The 20,077-nt window shown below is 36.6% G+C and overlaps 2 protein-coding genes across 2 annotated transcripts; both read right to left on the bottom strand.

The window, feature by feature from the left end:
• Window positions 1–18,865: 18,865 nt before the first annotated feature.
• On the bottom strand, window positions 18,866–19,258 carry LOC132545924 (uncharacterized). The gene has a single exon (XM_060209603.1). The coding sequence runs from the start codon at window positions 19,256–19,258 to the stop codon at window positions 18,866–18,868; it is 393 nt and encodes a 130-aa protein (XP_060065586.1).
• A 66-nt stretch (window positions 19,259–19,324) lies between these two features.
• On the bottom strand, window positions 19,325–19,663 carry LOC132545923 (uncharacterized). The gene has a single exon (XM_060209602.1). It carries the CDS (start codon window positions 19,661–19,663, stop codon window positions 19,325–19,327), a length of 339 nt encoding a protein of 112 aa, XP_060065585.1.
• Between the last annotated feature and the right edge of the window lie 414 nt (window positions 19,664–20,077).

Here is a 20,077-nt window from a genome sequence, read left to right as displayed (position 1 = left end):
TTGACTTTTTTTCCTAAAAATGGTTATACAAACTATTGAATATTAACAGAAAGTATACAACTTTTGTTCTTCTGTGGGAGTTGGAAAACCTTTTACATACGATTGAAAAGCTCGTAAAATTTATTACACTATCTAGTATTTAAATGTAATTTTGAGATTACCCAAAGTAAAGGCTATATATTTAATTCAAGCAGGTTAAATTCTATCTACAAAATTTGTCATTAGTAAATGTCGATAGTAGAATAGTATTTGCCTGCGAAAACAAGCAGGAAATATACAACAATAAAATGGTATAGAGTTCACTGTCTATGTGTCAAATTTCAGAAATTGTTGCCTATATTCTACAGTAAGGTCGTCGAATCTTCCTTTTGCATAATTATAAATACGTATATGACAAATGCATGTCAGCGCACCATACAACGAAGTGTATTTAATCTTTTATGGAGAACTAGACTTGTTTCAGAAAACCTCAATTAAGTCCATATATCAATCGTTTTAATAACCACTTGTTTGCTGTTCGTTATTTGAAACGTTTATATCTTTTTTAAAAAGTCAAAATCTAGAAAGGAAATATTGTTAATGAGTTGTAAATGAGGTAGAGTTTTTTTAAGCATCGTTTCAGCAGCTTTCTTTATTATTCCAGGTGATAACCTTTGCTAATGAACATTAATAACCGATGTTGTCAGTCAATCTATTTGAATTTGTTTGTCATGGGCCAATAAACTTCAAGAGAATACCAACAAGTCAACATAATTTAACCCAAATATGTATGTTATTTTCAAAATATCTAATACTGAAAACACGTGCATTTGTCAGTCCACCTCTATATCTAAAAACGTTGACATTTACATGGAGTCATCTATGTTTTAAGACGCCTCTTAGACTTCAACACTTTCAACACATCGACGAGTACCTAAAGGACAAGAACGTATGATGTAATGTATTCATTTCACTGTATAGTCCATTGTCAGTATTGATTGGCCGTTTGGAGTATCTCAATACCTGGTATACTAGTATGACGGCACAATAAAGTAGTCTAAAGGTTAATATCATAAATGCTGTTGTGATGACGTAAAATCCCAAACAATAAAGACAATGCGTCTTTTCCACATTCATTGTCTAGATCATTTAATAAAATGGTTCTGCATTCATTGAGGTCCTTTAAAATTTATGATCAATTTATGGACAGATACAAACAAATACGTTACTCTACGTTCGGCACAGAACTAAAAAGCAAGTTACCGCTAAGTGACGGAAATGAAGGATAATAAACTAGCACGCCAGCATGAGATCAACATTCTAGCTACTCTCTCATATCACGCCATTTGCACACACAGTAAGCATAAGGAGGTATTCTAAATTTCGGGAAAAGTGAACAGCCATGCGAAATCATTTGTTTGGTTTCTTCCTATAAAGAATATTTGGGAGAGATTCTACGTTAGTGTTTTTTCAGTGACTGCTGAATTAATTGTGTTCCAAATATAAATCTACTTAGTGGGTGGCAAATCACTGCAACATCACGGCTTAGGAAGGATAACATTGCAGTTCTAGACGATCATTCAACATGTATTCGTTACATGCGCTTGCACAGTCATTTTAGCAATATGTATAACTTTGTTAAACTATAGCCCAAATTTAAATGCAATTGGCGTTTTAGTAATTTAATAATGGAATTGCCATCACATTTCAAAATGTTGATTACTTTTTCTAATTAACTACCTCATTTAAAATGTACATTTACGCTTTTATCTGTCCATATATTTCATCTTGTACATAAAATCAGTGAGCGGGCTGGAAACATCAGGCATTACATTTCATTTGAGTTATATAGCTGAAAATGATAATGTGTGAAGATCATATGTCAAGTTCATACATTTCTGATAACAAGTACAGTTCTACATTTTGGCAACGGAGCACTACGATCTGACAGATTAAGTATGCCCTGTCATGTTCGAGGACATCACGACGTTCACCTGCTCATTTATATAGGACTCAACTACAACAGTGCTATAGGTCTATGTCAGCAATCAATGTCATATAACTTCGCAATCTATGTGACTAAAGTAAGACCGAGAATTAAATTTAACATATAACTAAAATTTGCGGTTGCATTTAACGACTGAATTTTCAATTGAATATTATGACAGCTGTTTCGTCCTTGTAGGATTTGTAAGTGAAAACCTATATGATGACTGAAGAAATTTTATTTGGTCGAAAAAATGTCAAATTATAAATGAGGAGCTGCATTATTCCCATTATTCAATACGCATTTCAAAAGAATGTCATATGCATGTGTATATAATCTGAATCGTGTGATTATTCAAACTATTGATAATGATGTTTTAAATGTATCTATTCAAATCGCCCTTTGTTCATGGTCCGTAAATATTTTTTTGTTATCGCTATTTCCTGATTGAGGGACTGATCAGAAAACAAAAATGGCCGACAGGTCGTCATCTTGAATTGTTTCGGTGAAGTTTTTTATTGCTAATTTTTAAAAAGTACTGAATGAATATCTCTTAAATTTCATATGTAGGTTTCCTTTTGTCTCCTGTTGCGCTCGTTTGATTTTGAGACCGATAAAGAAAGGGCTTCCAGTCGACCATCTTGGATTTGACTATTAAATATTATTAAAGCAAAGAAATGTTCAAATTTCTTATTAATAAGAGCAAAAACAGAGACGAGAAAAGAACGGAAAAGATCAATATTTCAAAGAGCAAATCAACGACGATAGGAGGTAAGATCTCTCTGGGATCTCTTGTTAAAAGTGACATGTGACGGGAAAGTATTTAGGATATTCTATATAGGGATACTTACCACCTACAAATGGCTGTTAAATTGGAGCAAATTAATGTCGGACTTATAGGACCATCATTCACTCAAAAGGAATGCTGACCATGCCGTTACAATTTTAGTTAAAACTAAGACTCCAAACAAACGCATTATCGCAGTAGGAGTCATCATTTTTGACTCATTTTGAAAGTATTGCAATTCAAGTTGCACCAAAATTGATACAACACAGGATCTCCGGATTTATTAATTTAGATTATATTTCAACCCATAAAAGAACATTATTGCATACTTCAGCATCAATATGTCAGTAATCACCAGAAAAGGAAATCGGTATCTTCGTCTCTAGTCTATAATAATTGTTTAAAAAGTGTTACATACCAGCAGCAAGCAAACAGAAACATTTGCAGATTCCAAACCCAGCACCTTAGACTTTACGAATGATATTACAGTTACAGGAAAAGGCACCGAGACAAGGATGTCCATGCTCATTTTCAGTTGTGCAATTTTCATACATATTGCATACCATTAACTTATCGTTGGGTTTAGATAACCTTCATTCACGACTTTGACAAGACAATCACAAGTCTGAAACTACACATTAAAACTTCCTCCGATATTCACAATTTCACGTAGTTCAAACTTCAATTAGCCCTATCTTATTCACCGTCTTCATTCGACATTATCAAATTGGAGGTAAATATTAACTTCTAAGGATGTAAAACAAACTTTCTTTGCTAAGGAAGTAATATTAGAATGTGATAGTTGTATTGATAATTTGAACCCTGAAGGATAGGATCTGGTGTTTTGAAGATATGCTCTATAAAAAATAAAATGCTGATGGACCTGATTGTTAATACCTATATATGATATAACACCAACATTAGTAGTAGGAACACTTGTTTGATTATTAAAACAGTTTAGAATAGTTAAACAGTAGAAAAGCTCCTCATATTTGTTTCTTAACATTCCCACAACATTCCATCTCAATGGCCCCAGAGGAACATGAAAAGAAATTTCAAATGAGTTTTGAAGTTCCAAGCTGACGGTCAAGAGATCGGATTGACTCTTCCGGACTACCTTTAATACTTGTGGAACTTGAGAAGAATAAAAAGTGTTGTTTGGAGAAACCATTATTGCGCATTCATGTCACAAAATAGCCGTCGTCGCTGCCGTATCAAAATGTCGAAGAGACCGCAAAATCATAACGCTTTGGCTGCTATATTTTTCTAACCTCCTCTCCAGATTTTAGTTCGGTGGTATCAGTGGCTCTTGAGAAGCAGTTCATACCATGTCTTTCACGACTCTGGCCATGGCGGCAACATTGGGTTTCCAAAAAATAACATTTCGTGGTTTGGGCTATCCCGTTTCCAGTGCGGAATTCCAGTGTTACACTGAATAACTGGTTATTTTTGTGGTAAAGACAAACAGGTTTTTATTTAAAAACACAGAATTAAATTTCAGCTAATTAAAATTTCCCAATCTGGGTATAAGAAGACATAAATTTCACAAATACTGTCCCGGCTGCTCTAGCGAATGACGGAACAATAAAACGACACTCTTCATCACAGTTTGTTTCGCGGTTAATATTTACCCGTGTCACTGATTTGATTTTGCGATCATGTCGATCACCCGCAAAATACCGGCTATACGGTAACTAAAGTAGTTAAAAAATAGGTGGTGTTCAAGGAATCCTGATTGCACAATAAAGTTGCTAAATAGCTGCAATATTGTACATTGGGCGAGGCTACAAAAATAACAATAATTTGACGGATTGTGAACATTCCAATCAATTTTCAGCTCAATGTCAACAGTGGAACTGAGAAGTCTAAAATGGCGGACGGAGCATGACGACAGGCAAGTTACCATGGGTCATCCTGAACTTCAGGGTTTGATGAATTTATACTATTAAATATTTTCAAATTTGATGATATCGCTTCCGTTTGAGTATTCCTGATTATAAGTCATTATGGTGTTAATCTCGGTGAACATAAAGACGCGTTTTAAAGGATAGACATATAATTATCGGTGTTTGATGGAACAGAATTAGCCGATAATTATTTTCCCTTCAGTGTCATATTTTCCGATAGGGGGTGTTTTGTATGCACGTGCACGAGGTATTGGTGACTGTCGGGTCATTCAGCACTTGACTTTATTTCAACGGTATGGATAGTGAGGGTCAGGAGACACGTGGCGAAGGGGACATTTTCAGTACTTTAGCCCAACTCCTTGACGAAGTTCAGAGTCAGAATGCAGAGCTGTGTTCACTAAGGAATGAAGTGCGTGGTTCGACAGCCATTGTTAGTTGCGAGGTAAAAAAAAGTTAAAAACAGACTCTGATTTTAATTGGCGTTTTAAGGGTAATAAAACCCAATACAAGTTTAATAGTGATATTTTGGACAGTGTGACACAGGCTGTGTGAGCATTGGACAATAATAAGCTTTCATATTCTCGTGAACTGTTGAGTGAAGTGTCTGACAAGCTTAAACAGCGTAACAAACTTATACGTATAGCCGATACGTCAGAAGGAGGGTGGGAAACAGTTCGACAACACGAGTCTCACCCAGTAGCTTGTGACTCGGATGACAAGAGCAAAATTAGGAGGGCGGAAGCTTGAGCCCTAAAGAAGAAGAAAGATGCGTCTCGGAAAAAATCTCAGCGGTTCGAGTTTGCTGGTACTGGGATTACTGGTGGCAGTAGCTGTGTATTGGGAGGCCAGGGAGCGGTTAAAGCGACTGGACAGCCCTTTCCTGGAAGCAGATACTCCAGAGGACCCGGGGTTCAGCCTGCCTACGATTTTTTTACGAATATGAATGGGGGGCTATAAGTGAACTTTTTGCAGAGAAATCTTATTCTTAGGTGTGGTCAAATACCTCGAGTGGTCAATCCATTCACAGTTTCCATACAGAGTAATTCTAAACAGAGATTGATTTTGGATTTACGAGTAGTAAATAAGCATTTATGGAAACAGAGTGTAAAGTATGACGACATTCGTGTAGCACTGATGCATGTTCAAAAGAATTGCTGGATGTTTAAATTTGATATTCACTCGGCGTATCATTTTGTCGAGATATTTTTACCACATACAGAGTATTTAGGATTTTCCTGGACATATGAAGATGGTAGAACTGTATACTATAAATTTTTGGTGTTGCCTTTTGGGTTATCATCTGCCCCATACATATTTACAAGTGGAAAGGGGAGGAAAAGTTGATGTTGATGTATCTTGATGACGGTTTTGGATGTGGAAAAGATTTTTCAGAAACTCAGAGCTTAGCACATGATATCAAGTCAGACTTGCTAAAGTTCTGTTTTGTGCCAAAGGCAGAAAAATCGTTGTGGGTACCGGTTCAGGTTTTGCAGTTTTTAGGCTGTACTATTGATTCGGAGCGTTTTATTATGTATGTTACGGAGAGTAGGGTTGAAAAGAGTGTTGTGATAGATAGTGTGTCCCAGATAATGGCGAGATATATCAGCCTGGGTATTTCACAGGCTTTTTCTTGGAGTGCTTATATTAAGTTGTCTGACGAGAGTTTATTACAACTGAAATTCTGGAGAGAAAACGTGAACAACATTAATGTCAAAACACTGAGTGAGGTTGAAAAGTGTTCCAAAATAGTGTAGAGTGACGCAAGTGGTTCTGGTTTCGGTGGGTATGAGGTTAATACAGTGAATGGTGTAGCACACGGGATGTGGACAGAGGAGAAGAGTAGTAAATCTTCAACATTGCGGGAGTTAGTTGCTGTTTTGAGGGTTTTTAAATCTTCAGGAAGCACATTAAGCGGCCATCGCGTGAAATGGTTTACGGACAACACAGGTGTTTGTAAAATCGTAGATAAGGGTTCTATGAAACCTGATTTGCAGTTAGTTGCGACAGATATATTTCATACTTGCATTAAGTATGCTATTTCTTTGGAAATGGAATGGATACCAAGGACATTAAATGAAAGGGCAGATTATCTTTCAAGGGTCCTCGAAAAAGATGATGAGGGAATTTCCATCAATAGTTTAAATATCATTATTCAGAGATGGGGAACGCTTGATGTTGACTGGTTTTCATCGGAAAATGATGTAAAGCTACCAGTCTTTTTCTCAAGGTTTTGGAGTGAGGGTTCCGCAGGGACGGATGCATTTGTCCACGATTTTACGAGTTGTGAGAAAGATGATTTATGACAAAGCATAGGGTGTGTTGGTAGGTCCGTTATGGAAATCAGCTACGTTTTGGTCTGTTATATCTAAGAAAGACGGTACATTTATACCACAGATTTCAGATTATATAGATTTACCTACAGCAAAGGAATGATTCACACCAGGTAAGAACGGTGTTGGAATGTTTTGTAATTCAGATCTGAAGTTCCGAATTTTAGCACTTGATATGGACTGTAAAGTCATGGCTATGGCGAATAGATTACTACAGTAATTTTTGTGGTTCGTTGTTATCGTGGCTTATTTGGTACAGTATTAGGGTTACTAACTTATTGGCTGCTTGGCATAATTGTGATATGTAGTTACTTGTATGCCGAAAAATTGAATGAGACACACGTACATCTGAATTAGATATATGTATGCCGCATGGTTGAATAAGATACAAGTACGTCGCAGGGCTGAATTAGATACTTGTATGCCCCATGCCTGAATTTATGCATGTATACCGTTTGGCTGAATTGGGCACTATGCCGCATGGCTGAATTAAATACTTGTATGCCGCATGGCTGAATTAGATATATATATATATTTATATATGACACATAGTGAGGTTAGATACAAGTTATATTTGTATATAGTACAGGATGGAAGTTAGTATGTTATTGAGGTACAATTGTGGAATATTTATGGTATAACGAGACTTCAGATATTTAATTATTTTAATTGGTTTGTTTGATTTTAATTATGATTTCCTCTTTTCAAATATGTTTTTTTTTCAGTGTTACGCTGATGAGATCGAAGAGCTCCCGGAAGTCTTGTCTGGTGAGGTTGCCCTAATTCCGGAATTACTCATGATTCGCGTGGATTTCAGCGTTGGAAACGATGGTTGTTGGCATGTGGGATAGGAATCAGGGACGCTTTGCCGGCCAAGGCATTCCATGTTGCTCTATATTTAGCTTCGTATGATTTGGACTCTCCTACTAACTCCAATTTGGTTTAGAGTCGTCGAAGAGGAGATTAGTCAAACCGGATTGAAATAGAAACCGATGACTGTGTATTATTATTGTCAATGTATAAAAGCAAGTTCAGTTTTGGTAATCCGAAAAATTAAAGAATTATATGTGCGTGTTTAATTGCCTTTGCGGGATTTTTGAGGAGTGATGAGCTGCTACGTATTCGAGTTTGTGATGTCATGCTTGCCAGTGCATATATGAGTGTGTTCATTGAATCCAGTAAGACTGATAAATATAGAGATGGTGCATGGCTAATGATTACCGAGACTGGGACATGTTTGTGTCCAGTAAAAAAAATGAAGTTGTTTTTGATTGGGCCAGTTTTGGTGAGAACTCTGATCAGTATCATTTTTGTAGTTTGTCTGGAACCAAAGATGGTTAAAAGGCGAGATCGGACAACAAATCTATGTCTTATACTATTTTGCAAGAGTTGTTTATTGAAACGTTTAAACCACTTGTTGAGGATATTTCCGTTTTGTTTGCATTCTTTGCGTGCTGGTGGAGCTACAGCAGCTGCCAAGAATGGTGTTGAGGATAGATTGCTTAAACGTCATGGTCGCTGGGTTAGTGAAACTGACAAGGATGGCTATGTGGAAAATTCTTTTACAGAACGTCTTAAGGTTTCTGAGAGATTAGGCTTGTAAATTCAAACATTAGTTTCCCCGTTCTTTTAGTTCAGTGGCGATTATGCGCTCATTACAATAAATATATTTGATATTTTCATTGTTTGAGGATTTCCTGTCGGAAGGTATGGTATTGGAGGGAAATATAATCGGAGTTTGATGGAACAGAATTAGCCGATAATTATATTCCCTTCAGTGTCATATTTTCCGATAGGGGGTGTTTTGTATGCACGTGCACGAGGTGTTGTTGACTGTCAGGTCATTCAGCGATAGTCGCTCCGATAGTGCACATGACTTTATTTTTAAAGATAAAGTTCAGTAAATTAATTTAAAACTTTAATAACTACTTTGTATGAATTATGGAGGTGACAGGATGTTGAGATTGTCATGAAATGGAAAGATAGATTGGTAAGTGAGTGTGTTACCAATGTATTTGTCGGTCAGTGGCGATTATGCGCTCATTACAATAAATATATTTGATATTTTCATTGTGGTGTTTGAGCATTTCCTGTTGGAAGTTGTGGTATTGGAGGGAATATAGATATATCAAAAAATTAAAAGAAAATGACAGGTCAGTGTACCCGTTTTCCCATGACTCTGAACTTCGGTAGTACTCTTCATGGATTTTAGAGCTGTTTTTACATGACATTGTTTTTTTCATATTGTTAATACTATGTGATACTTTATAGTGTTCATCATTATCTGTTCCTTTCCTTTCAACCGGTGAATCACACAGCGATCCGAAAAGAAAGTAACATCAAACAAACTGAAAGGTAAAAGACAAATGCTAAAAATCCTAAATGGTTATATTATAACAAAATATCAAACTGCTAAGTCATATTCTACAATATAGACCTACGTCTTTCAGATAGCCAACTGAAGAATTTTACAACTCTCGGCAGTTTCGAAAAGGTTCTTTATACTTGTGACATTCCAATAAACAGTGAACAGCCTATCGCATCCTATGCACTGAGGATTATCTTTGTCTTTCAACATATATGAATGCGTAAGGTATGTATGAAGACGGGCGAGGACAACTTCGAGGTAGCGATAAAGCTGTTTTTGCGACACAATCTGCTTTTTCATTGTCTGGTATTCCCATCTGCCCAGGAACTGGAATGGGTACAGTACAAAGAGAGAGATTTGGAAACATATACTTAAATCGATGGCATGTAATGAAGTAATTTTCAATTAAAACTTAATAAATAATCATGAAAAAAGTAACTACATGGTTGCATAAATTAACACTGAAATATCAAATGCAATAAGATAAAATACATTAACTAACATTTTTTCTTGTTTGTAGTTGTTTAATTATCTCCCTTCTCAATGAAAATGAAATTCTAAAATATACAAAGGACAATAACGTTATTAACAAATCAAATTGCTACAAAGGACAAATAACGTCTGTATGTTGTGATATATAAAGACTGACTTACAAACACAAAAGTTCTTCAATGTTTTGAAAACAACATAAAGTGAAATGGTCAAATTAAAAAAAAAAATTGGAACGTTTTGGTGAACGGGGAGAATCATGTGAAAGAGATACAAGCGGACAGGTGAAATGTAGAAGCAATGTACGACCCAGATTCTAATGAGTATGGAAAAATCTACTTCCGACGAGCTGGACTTTTGACAATGTAAGTAAGCGAGTATGTAAGCAGTACCGATGATACAAAATAAAACAGATACACTATTCATTGATTTCACTTTTTAAGGACCTCCTCAGCTGAGGTAAAGTTTAATTACTTTTGCGACGGCTTAAGCGGCCCGATTGAAAACTCTTGAAGGAGGCACATAACACTATTACGTTTTTCTCGTGCGTTTTCCCTTAAACTGTCAAAGCGCTAGTGGTGTAGGTAAGTTTCGTGTTATCTGCAGCTGATTATCGAAAATGACAGTGACAGGTTATTATTATTATTATTACATTCTTAACAGCCCGTCAACACATAAAAGGTCATTAGACTTCAATCAAACTTTAAAACGTACATTGTGATCCAAAAAAGAAATAGCATTAAACAAACCAAAAGGTAAAAGACAAATGTTAAAAATCTTAAATGGGTATGTTAACACAAAAGATTAAAATGGTAGTCATAGTCTATTATATAGACCAACATCTTTCAGGTAATGCAGAATTTTACAAATCTCAACAGTTCCAAAAGGGATTTTAGACATGTAATGTTACGATAAAAACATGCTCGAGTAGACAGAAGGTCAACGCAGTCCAATAAAAAAATGTTTAACGGTGAATGACTCATCACATCCTTTGCACCAAGGATCATCTTCGCCTTTCAACATATATGAATGTGAAAGGTATGTACGACCCATCCGAAGACGGGCAAGCACAACTTCGTCTCGGTGGTTGTCTCTATAGCCTGGAGACCATTCACCGATAACAGATTTAACGAAGTGCTATTTGTTATTGGCATAGGTATTCCATTCCTCCTGCCACTGAGCTTTTAAAATTTGTTTAATAAGTGCGTTAAAATCAGTAAAATAAAGTTTAAAAACAACAGGTGGTAGCGATAAAGCTTTCTTTGTGGCAAGATCTCCCTTTCATTGCTTCGTATTACAATGTGCCCAGGAACCCAGCAAAAAGCAATACGAAAGTTAAAGGCCAGTTCATGATATAGTATTAATGTAATACGAATGAAAATATTTTCCATGGGTTTCATTTTGTGTAACCATGCCAACAGCAACCTTATCATTATCTTTTGAACCATCAGTATATAAATGTAGAAATGTTTTCATATTTTAGCTGCAATTTCGAGAAGGATAAACGAAAGATATAACTGTCTGTGTCTGATTTAACCATTTCATGAAGTGAAAAGTCAACTTCAGGTGAATTCATGAGACATGGTGGAATTTCTATCGTTCCAAATAAGTGAATATCAATATTTGTGTTTTGTTCGAGAGCAGAAATTCTAACCGAATGATGGAATGGTTTTTGGTTTGTATTGAAAAAATTGTCTTATATTTTGGATCAAAAACAAGGGCAAAAGCAGGATTTGAATGATTTGACTTAAGCTGAATGGTATATTGCAAAGCCAGTTTTTTCACGGCTATATAGTGATAGTTCGTTAGCCTCTACATAAAGGCTTGTTGTGATCTTAAAAGCTCCGAGACCGAGTCTGAGACCTTGGTGATGAACAGTGTCTAATAATTTTAAATATGAAGGTCTAGCAGATCCATACACGATGAAACCGTAGTCTAATTTTGATCTAATAAGAGCTCTATAGAGTCGAATCAAAACGTTTCTATCAGCTCCCCAATCAGTGTGGGACACAACCTTTAAAATATTCAGTGCCGTAAGGCATTTGGCTTTAAGACATTTTATATGTGGAAGGAACGACGACTTGGATCGTCGTGTTGTTTCCGAATTTGACAAAAATACATACAAACTGTTTTTGATTGTGAAAAATTAAAACCATTTTTATCTGCCTAATTTTGTAGTCGACTCAAACATTGTTGAAGTTGTCTTTCCATGGTATTCATAATTATGCTTAGATCAATAGCATATGATGAAGCCATCGACATAAAGAGCGCCCTCCATTGAAGGGGATAATCTTTTGACAATACTGTTAATCTGTCATCCAAAAAGTGTAACCGAAAGAATGCTGCCTTGTGGTAAACCAATTTCCTGCTGATGAACACAGTGGCAAGTAAAAGAGTGAGAAGTGCAAACTGGACAGAGAGAGAGAAATTCGTATTGATAGTGCCGGCATGACAGAGAGGTTGAGCTATTTGAAAGACGTAGCGGAAGTGGCGGACACCGAGGAATATCGGCTAAAATGGTAGGAGGTGGCCGCTGCAGCGTACATATGAAATTTGAATTATCACATCCATATTGTATTTATGGCAGATGTCACGTTTACATTACAAACGCCGAAGAATTAGCAGCGGACAGTTGCTTTACTTAGAGTTAATATCATGGTTCATGCTAAATGTAAGTTTATATATGCAAATACATTCACATTTTTATTTACAGAATAATTGAGACCACATTTAAATAACTTATATTTTGCATACAGTAACAATATGACGTGACTTAACAAAGAAATGAGTGAAGTTTTTATTCGTATCACCAACGTTTATGAGGGAAGTGATTGTAGGCAGTCATGTCATTTAAATTATATACTTAGGACACAATATTTAAATTACATGTGTGACACATCATCTATATGTATGAGGCACCAATGTTACAGAGGTTATTATTTAAAGCAATGTCTGCTTCCACTAGGATTTGCACTCTGGCTTACCTACTGTATAGATTGAGCTATAAATAAGTTCTAGCTAGCCTTGCTCACAACATAGGATATTTCTTGCATGCCAAACTGTTGATTTAACGGTGTCTGTAAAATGTAAAGTTTAGGGTCTTTTCTTGCCAAATCAAAGCATAATGTTTACATTTCACCATATTATTTTCAGTGTCAAAGTAGACGTCAGGTCGTTATTTCAGATACAGAAACAGCACCAAACAGAGAATTATGCATGCAATGTTGTACAAGTACCTTAAAGACTAATCTTTATATCGCCCTTATACCCCAATACAGTGTAATGAATTGATACTTTTTATAGCGAATATCTAATACATGTAAATAATATTTGGTTTCACAGTAATTACGATTTTTTAAAAAATAATTTAGTTAATTAATTAGTTAATTTTCCGTTATCGATGAGTTGAAATGAGCTGGTATGGAGATTGTGTTCATGATTGTCATTTAGATACAACAGACATGCTGACTTGCGTTCTGTCTGAATAAAGTATTTTAACAATGATAAGAAAGTGGTGGGACGTTCACGAATGGTTATTAAGAAAAAACCAATACCTGAATCTAGTACATCGCCATTTTTCATTGGCGAGTACGAAAGTCAGCGAGCAACTGTATACCGCCAGGAAATTTGAAAAGTTGGAAAAATCAAATGCATTGGTTAGTGGGTTAATTTTGTTATCCTTTTCAGATCATGTTTGAGTTACTGGTCATGTCATTACGTTTTGATAAGAAAACATCAAATTCACATGTAAGCCATTTCATCTCGTTATCAAGTTGCTATCCTATTAACAAACCTACGAAACTTACGTATACAGCCGGTAACGTATGTACCAAGTATCTAAAGTACATACAGATTAAAAAAAAGAAAATACCAGCATGTTGGGAAAGGCATATAACAAAATGCATGATAATTAGAGTGATGATAATAAACCATAAAATATGAAGTATCAGAGAGAGAGAGAAAGAGAGCAGTTAAGTAGGAGTGCGAGCAGTATATACGTTTGACGGAACGGTCACAAGTCATTATAAGTAAACAACAAGGGTTGATGGACAGGTTAGTAGGGGAAAATAATGGACCATTGGTGATCAAGCTATCAGTCAGCGACTGCTGGTAATGGATTACCTGCGATAAGGCAGGGGAATGCCCCCTCGAAGCCTGCAGGTAAAACACTGAACAAGAAGAGGAACAATACAGAAGGTATATCAGGGATAGGGGATGATAAGGGGTACTCTTAGTAGCACGTGACTTTTCAATGATTTACACAATGGGCTGGACGGAAGGAAAGTCACCATGTGATGTTAGGGACTAAGGGAGAGAAAACATCGAGTGGAGCGAGATGGAGTATAGGCAGGAGAGAGGGGAGAAAGCAGACATGTGCAAACATAACGAGAAGGAACTAAACTAATTGTAAATCATATAGTGGTGTTGTGTTACACGATATGTGTTTATTGTGGTGCCGTGATCAGAATGGGAACAGGTCAAACAGTGGTTAACTCTCGTGTTAATGTCCCGAGGATATCCTGCGAACCTCAATTGATGGGACTCACATCAGTCATTGACACTTAAGGTATAACAAGTGCAGTAAGAAGTGGATCAGGCCGATCGATAAATATGCTACACTGACGGGTATTAACCCAAACAGAATACTATTGATTGCGTACCAATCGGTACAGGGGCCGGTAGGTGACTTTATTAAAAGGTTCTTAGAAGAAAATCCGGTGGGAACATGGGCTGAGCTTAAAACAACAGCGCTTTCATTTCGATCACTGATCCGCGTTGATGTTGTTACGAAAACTTCAAGCTAAAGGTCATGAGGAAAAATCCACAGCCTTATGGAGCCTCTGTAAACATTGCTATGGTGGAGCAAAATTTACGGAAACGGATCCCCTACGGATAGGGGTTAGAATGTATTCGCTTTGTCCTTCTGCATGTGGTAAAAGGACCAACCGGTCTGCCGTGGATGGCGTCCCGTTAGTGCTGGAAAAGGGATCCTGGTGGTTGATGAGTGATTATGTGTTTGCGCTTTATTCTCGAGTAATCTTGCATTGCTTCAACCCTATACATCACTTTGGCCTCTATCTCAGTAAGACGGCCCTCAATAACCAACCGGCTGGTAATACCAAGCCCTGGGCCAACTGTATTTCCTAAGTGTTTAGATTTTTCCTTTTTATATCACTCAGCGGTATGCCCATCTATCTATATATTTTCCAGTTGTATCAAAGAAGGCGTTGGCCAAAGAGTCGGTCGGGAGAGTTCTATTTTTGCGATTATACTATCAGTATCCTTGACACTCGTTTACCTGAGATCCGTACCGGTTGCAGTGTGTGATTCCGAGGTAGGTGAGGAACACGGGTAATGAATATCTAAACACCTAGTTAAAATAAACGACCTTGTCCTTCATCATCAGACTCCTGAATACAACCAGTTCATCGCAATGCGTTCATTGGAAAATATAAACCAATGTTATCTGTTTCATTATTCGTGAAAAAAAAAAACATTCTGGCAGTGCTTCATTTTACTGATTTTAAACCATGGCTCATTACATCTTATTCACCGAGGATATCTTTTAACATATATGAATGTTTAAGGTATGTATGACCCATCAGAAGACGGGCAAGGACAACTTCATTTCGGTGGTTATCTCTATAGCATGGAGACCATTCACCGATGCTAGATTTTATTCCTCATGTCAATGAGCTGTTTAAATTGTTTTGATAAATGGTTTAAAATTAGAAATGTTTAAAAACAACAGATGGTAGCGATAGAGCTGCCTTTGCGGCACGATCTGCCGCCCAAGAACCCAGAAAAAAATAATACGAAAGTTTGAGGTAAGTTCATGATAAAGTATAGAATGAAAATAGTTTCAATATTTTTATTGCTAAGACTTTTCAGTACAGAAAAATATTCTGAATAGATAATAGCACTCATTACTTTGTTTTAATATGTTCAAGTGCGAGATAGATAGCTAGGGAATATTGAGGCGATGTTGGGTAGCTGGCATCCATAGGCTTCATCTGGAGTAATCATGGCCGCGGCATCCTTATCATTATAAACGATGTGTTGCGGTGTATTGACACATATATGTCATCTAGGTTAGGTGTTCGATAGCGCTTTGTATACAGGTAAGCACGAAGGTGGCTGATAACTAATATTGTATCGGGTATGCATAGTTGTTTACGGCCATGTTGAATGTTTGAAGATATACTCTGTGACGATGTTCTTCATTAATTTACAAATGTGTGTTGAATGTTAATGCCTAGTGATAAGCATCTGGAGGCCTTTCCATCCATGAAGAGTACTTGATTGTAATAAATCTGGGATTTGAGAGGAGTTTTGATATTTGACCCATGTTTAGTCTCTGGGAGGCAGCTGGGGTCAATAAATGCATCTTATAAAACTTTCATGTTAAAATAATGATTCTAGCAAGGATTGAACTGTTTCCAACAGACAATAAACTATAGTAAATTAAACCCCCTCACCTGGGGGAAATGTGAGATCCTCGGATCATGATTTTTTTTATAAAGCATCTTAAGGCCTTACCATCCATTAATCTGTTTACGAATGTATTGAATACATAGCTATAGTCGTTAACCCACAGTCAACGATAGCAATAATCACGCACTGCATGATAGTAATACATCCACAATGAGAATAGTAATGAATCCGAATGATTTCCACTCTTCACGATATGAAAAAAATCCACATATGCCATAGTAATAATTATTCCAGCTCGGTATGATTTCCACATTTAAGATAAGCAATAGACCAATGTTATCCACCGGTTCCTGATGGGTAGTTTGTTGGTCCTTGTAATCGATCCATCACTGCCATTGTCACAATGTTCACAGTTATTCCTCATTAGCAATCATTGTACTATGGATAGTGCATCATCTTGTTTACATAGTCGACTGTATCTCATACACAATATACAACAGTTTTATGATTGGCAAGTGGAGTAAGTACTGCATCCTGCTCTCTTTAGTTAACAAGGTCTACGTTTTACAGGCACTGCATAAACCAATATAGGCCCATGGTTTTTCATCGTAAATCTGGCTACATTTTCATCAGCTTTTGTCTCTGTCACTAATGTGTAATCATGGAGTATGGTCTAACGATGGCCGAAACCTGCTTGATAGCGATAGATTGCGCTTCCCGTGCCGTAGCTTAAATCATACTCAAGAGATTCTTACCTTGTTAATGATCAATACAAAAAGTAAACAAGAAATTGTCTTATCTGAACCATGCATATTCGGGAAAAATGATTCAATAAAGAATCATTTTAAACGAATTAAAATTATTTTAATTTACTTTTACATTTTTCCTCTTGAAAAGTAAAGGTAAATAAAACGTATACCTTTCCATACCAGTCTGGCTTCGCCTTTGCCAGTACCCTTATCTTTACTTTGAGCAAGACGTCATGTAAACATTCCCTCTTTTATGTCCACGTGCCATAATTCAATCAAATGTAAGTAATGTATTGCACAACACTACAATGTATCAATACAATATACAAATGTATCCTACGTAGCTCTGATGCCGTAATACAGAGCTCGTTATATTCATCACGATGACGTCAATGGACGAGAAGATATCAATTTCCGGATTTTTGCTCTCCAGTCTTGGACCATAAAATAGCTGTTGGTCTTGAAACAGTGATGTCTCTTCGATGTTTGTATGATGAGACTCCAGGAATCTGAAAAGGTTAATAAAAAAATTTGGTAGGAATGTTCAGGTACACGGTCTCGGCCTCTGGGGCGAGAGAGGTGGGGCCCAATATCAGGTATATATAAATCACTTTAGACACAAAGGACATGATTTCGAACACAAATTATACGTCTCTGAAAATTGCTATCAAAGTGATTGGGGTGCTCGCGGACGTCCCGTTATATCATGCTCCTTATTTCAGGTCCTCAACAGAAGCCACTACGATTTCGTCAGGATTTTTATGAGCTGCGGTGTCATTTGATATTGACATCACTGGTAATCTGGTCGGGTAGATCTCCCCTTGTAAGCAATATACGGTGTGTTATTAACACTTTTGATGTTTTCCAAAACGTTACATCTGAGTGTGATATTTTCCAACGTGAACACATATATTACTCCCTGCCATGCATATGAGATGTTCAGAAAAATCATCAAGAAAATACATTTTCAAGATCCAAAAATATTCCATAAAAAATAGGCAAAATATGAACAAAAGAGAGATCCTCTGAGAATAAGGATCACATGATTTTTATCTGTGTTTGAGTTAATGACCGAAAACAACACCAGTTGACATAAAGATCTGAATGATTAAGTCTTCCCTATTCTCAGTCTTTCTCATAAGTTTATTGTTAGTGGATCTCTTGTATCCAACCATTTCCGTTACTTCTGCATTTGTTTTTCTTCTTTTCCATGAGATTTTCATGATTCTCCGCATGAACCACATCTCCACTGCTTCTAGTCGCTATTCTGTGTCCTTGGTGAGGGTCTAGCATTCACATCCGTATAAAGGAATGGACCATACGTATGCTCTCATAACACGGATCTTTGTCTTGCGCTTCATGTTACTGTTGGTAAAAATGCATTTCATGTTGTTAAAAGTTGTCTTATTTTGACCTATTCTCTTCTTGATTTCTGTGTCACTCTCGCCATCCGGGGTGATATTACAACCGAGGTATTTAAAGGCGTTTATTTGTCTGATTCTCTCTCCTTTAAATGCTATGTTGCATTGTGGTATAACAACTTTTTTTGAGATCACCATGCATTCTGTCGTCTTTGCATTGAGCTGCAATCCTTTCTTTTCGTTTTCGTCTGTTACTGTTGTTAAAATCTTTTGCAGTTTTTCTTCAGAGTCGGCGATAAGGACTGTGTCATTTGCATATCTCAGGTTGTTGATGTTGTGGCCACCTAAATAATTTCCTCGTGATTCTCAATATTTCGTGGAATTATTTCACTGTATACATTAAATAAATCAGGTGAGAACACGCAGTCCTGCCTCACACCCCTGCAGATTGGTCTATATTGTCATTGTCGACTCTAATGACTGTCTCCTGTTCCCAATATGTTTCTGAGGACTCGAAGTTCTTTCCCGTCGATGTATAGCCCTGTCAGAATATCAAACAAGTCAGAGTGTCGTATGTTGTCGAACGCTTTTGAGTAATCGATGAGACAGAGGTATAAGTCTTTCTGGACCTCGATGGATCTTTCCAGGAAAGTTTTCAATGCGAAGATTGTATTTCTGGTGCCTTTGTCTGCCATGAATCTAAATTGCGTTTCTGATATTTCTGGGAGTATTTCATTTCTCATTCTCTTCATGAGTATTCGTAAAAGAACTTTGGTGAGGTGACCCATCAGGCTGATTGTACGATGTTGGTCACATTCAGCTGTACCCGGTTTCTTAGGGATCGAAATGTAGATGGACTTCTTCATATCTGTCGGAATCTCTCCTGTGTCATATATATTGTTCAGTAGTTGTGTGACTGCCTTAATTCCCACTTAATCTAAGGCTGTTATCAGTTCAGATAGGATATCATCAGGTCCTGGCGCCTTACCACTTTTCATCTTGCTGAGTGCATGTCTCACTTCGTCTTCCATGATTATGAGGCCATCTTCGTTGCTAACATGAGGAGGTGGACATCTGTCGTCATGGTATAAGTCTTCGATATATTCTGACCACCTGTTAAGAATATCTTCTTTTTCCATGAGTATTTCTCCATCTCTCGACTTTATGCAACCTGTTTTTGTAGATGATTTCTTCCCTGTCACATCTTTTATCTTTTCATGCATAAATTTACTATCAAAATTTGCATTCGTTTCAATTTCCTTGCACTGCATATTTATCCATTCTTCCTTGGATTCATTTATTGTTTATATACTTGCAAATAACTTTCACACTCGGGCATAATATAGTTGTGGATCTACACTTACTTGGCTGAAACCATCCGACTATGATATTACGTATTTCTACTACATTTTGAGATTTTGAGATAAATCGATACTACAAATTGGATATGACAGTACTACATTCATCACGCTCAATCAAAACGTATTTCTTTTCCAATTAACTAATTAAGTAATGCATATGTTTATGTAAGATTTGCTTAACAACGAAAATTTCGTGTCAATATTTCGCAGCCAAAGGCAAAACATATGCTTATCTAATAATTGTTTCTAGAAAATATACTTTTAAATCGTTTACTGAAATTAATGAATAAGCAAACTTTTTTTTCAAATGAATATACTATGCTA

This window comes from Ylistrum balloti, unplaced genomic scaffold (assembly GCF_031769215.1).
Source record: "Ylistrum balloti isolate Yb309-2 unplaced genomic scaffold, AGI_CSIRO_Ybal_v1 Utg369862, whole genome shotgun sequence".
Lineage (NCBI taxonomy): Eukaryota > Metazoa > Mollusca > Bivalvia > Pectinida > Pectinidae > Ylistrum > Ylistrum balloti.
The sequence above is the reverse complement of the archived record's forward strand: the minus strand, read 5'-3'. Positions and strand labels throughout refer to the sequence as shown.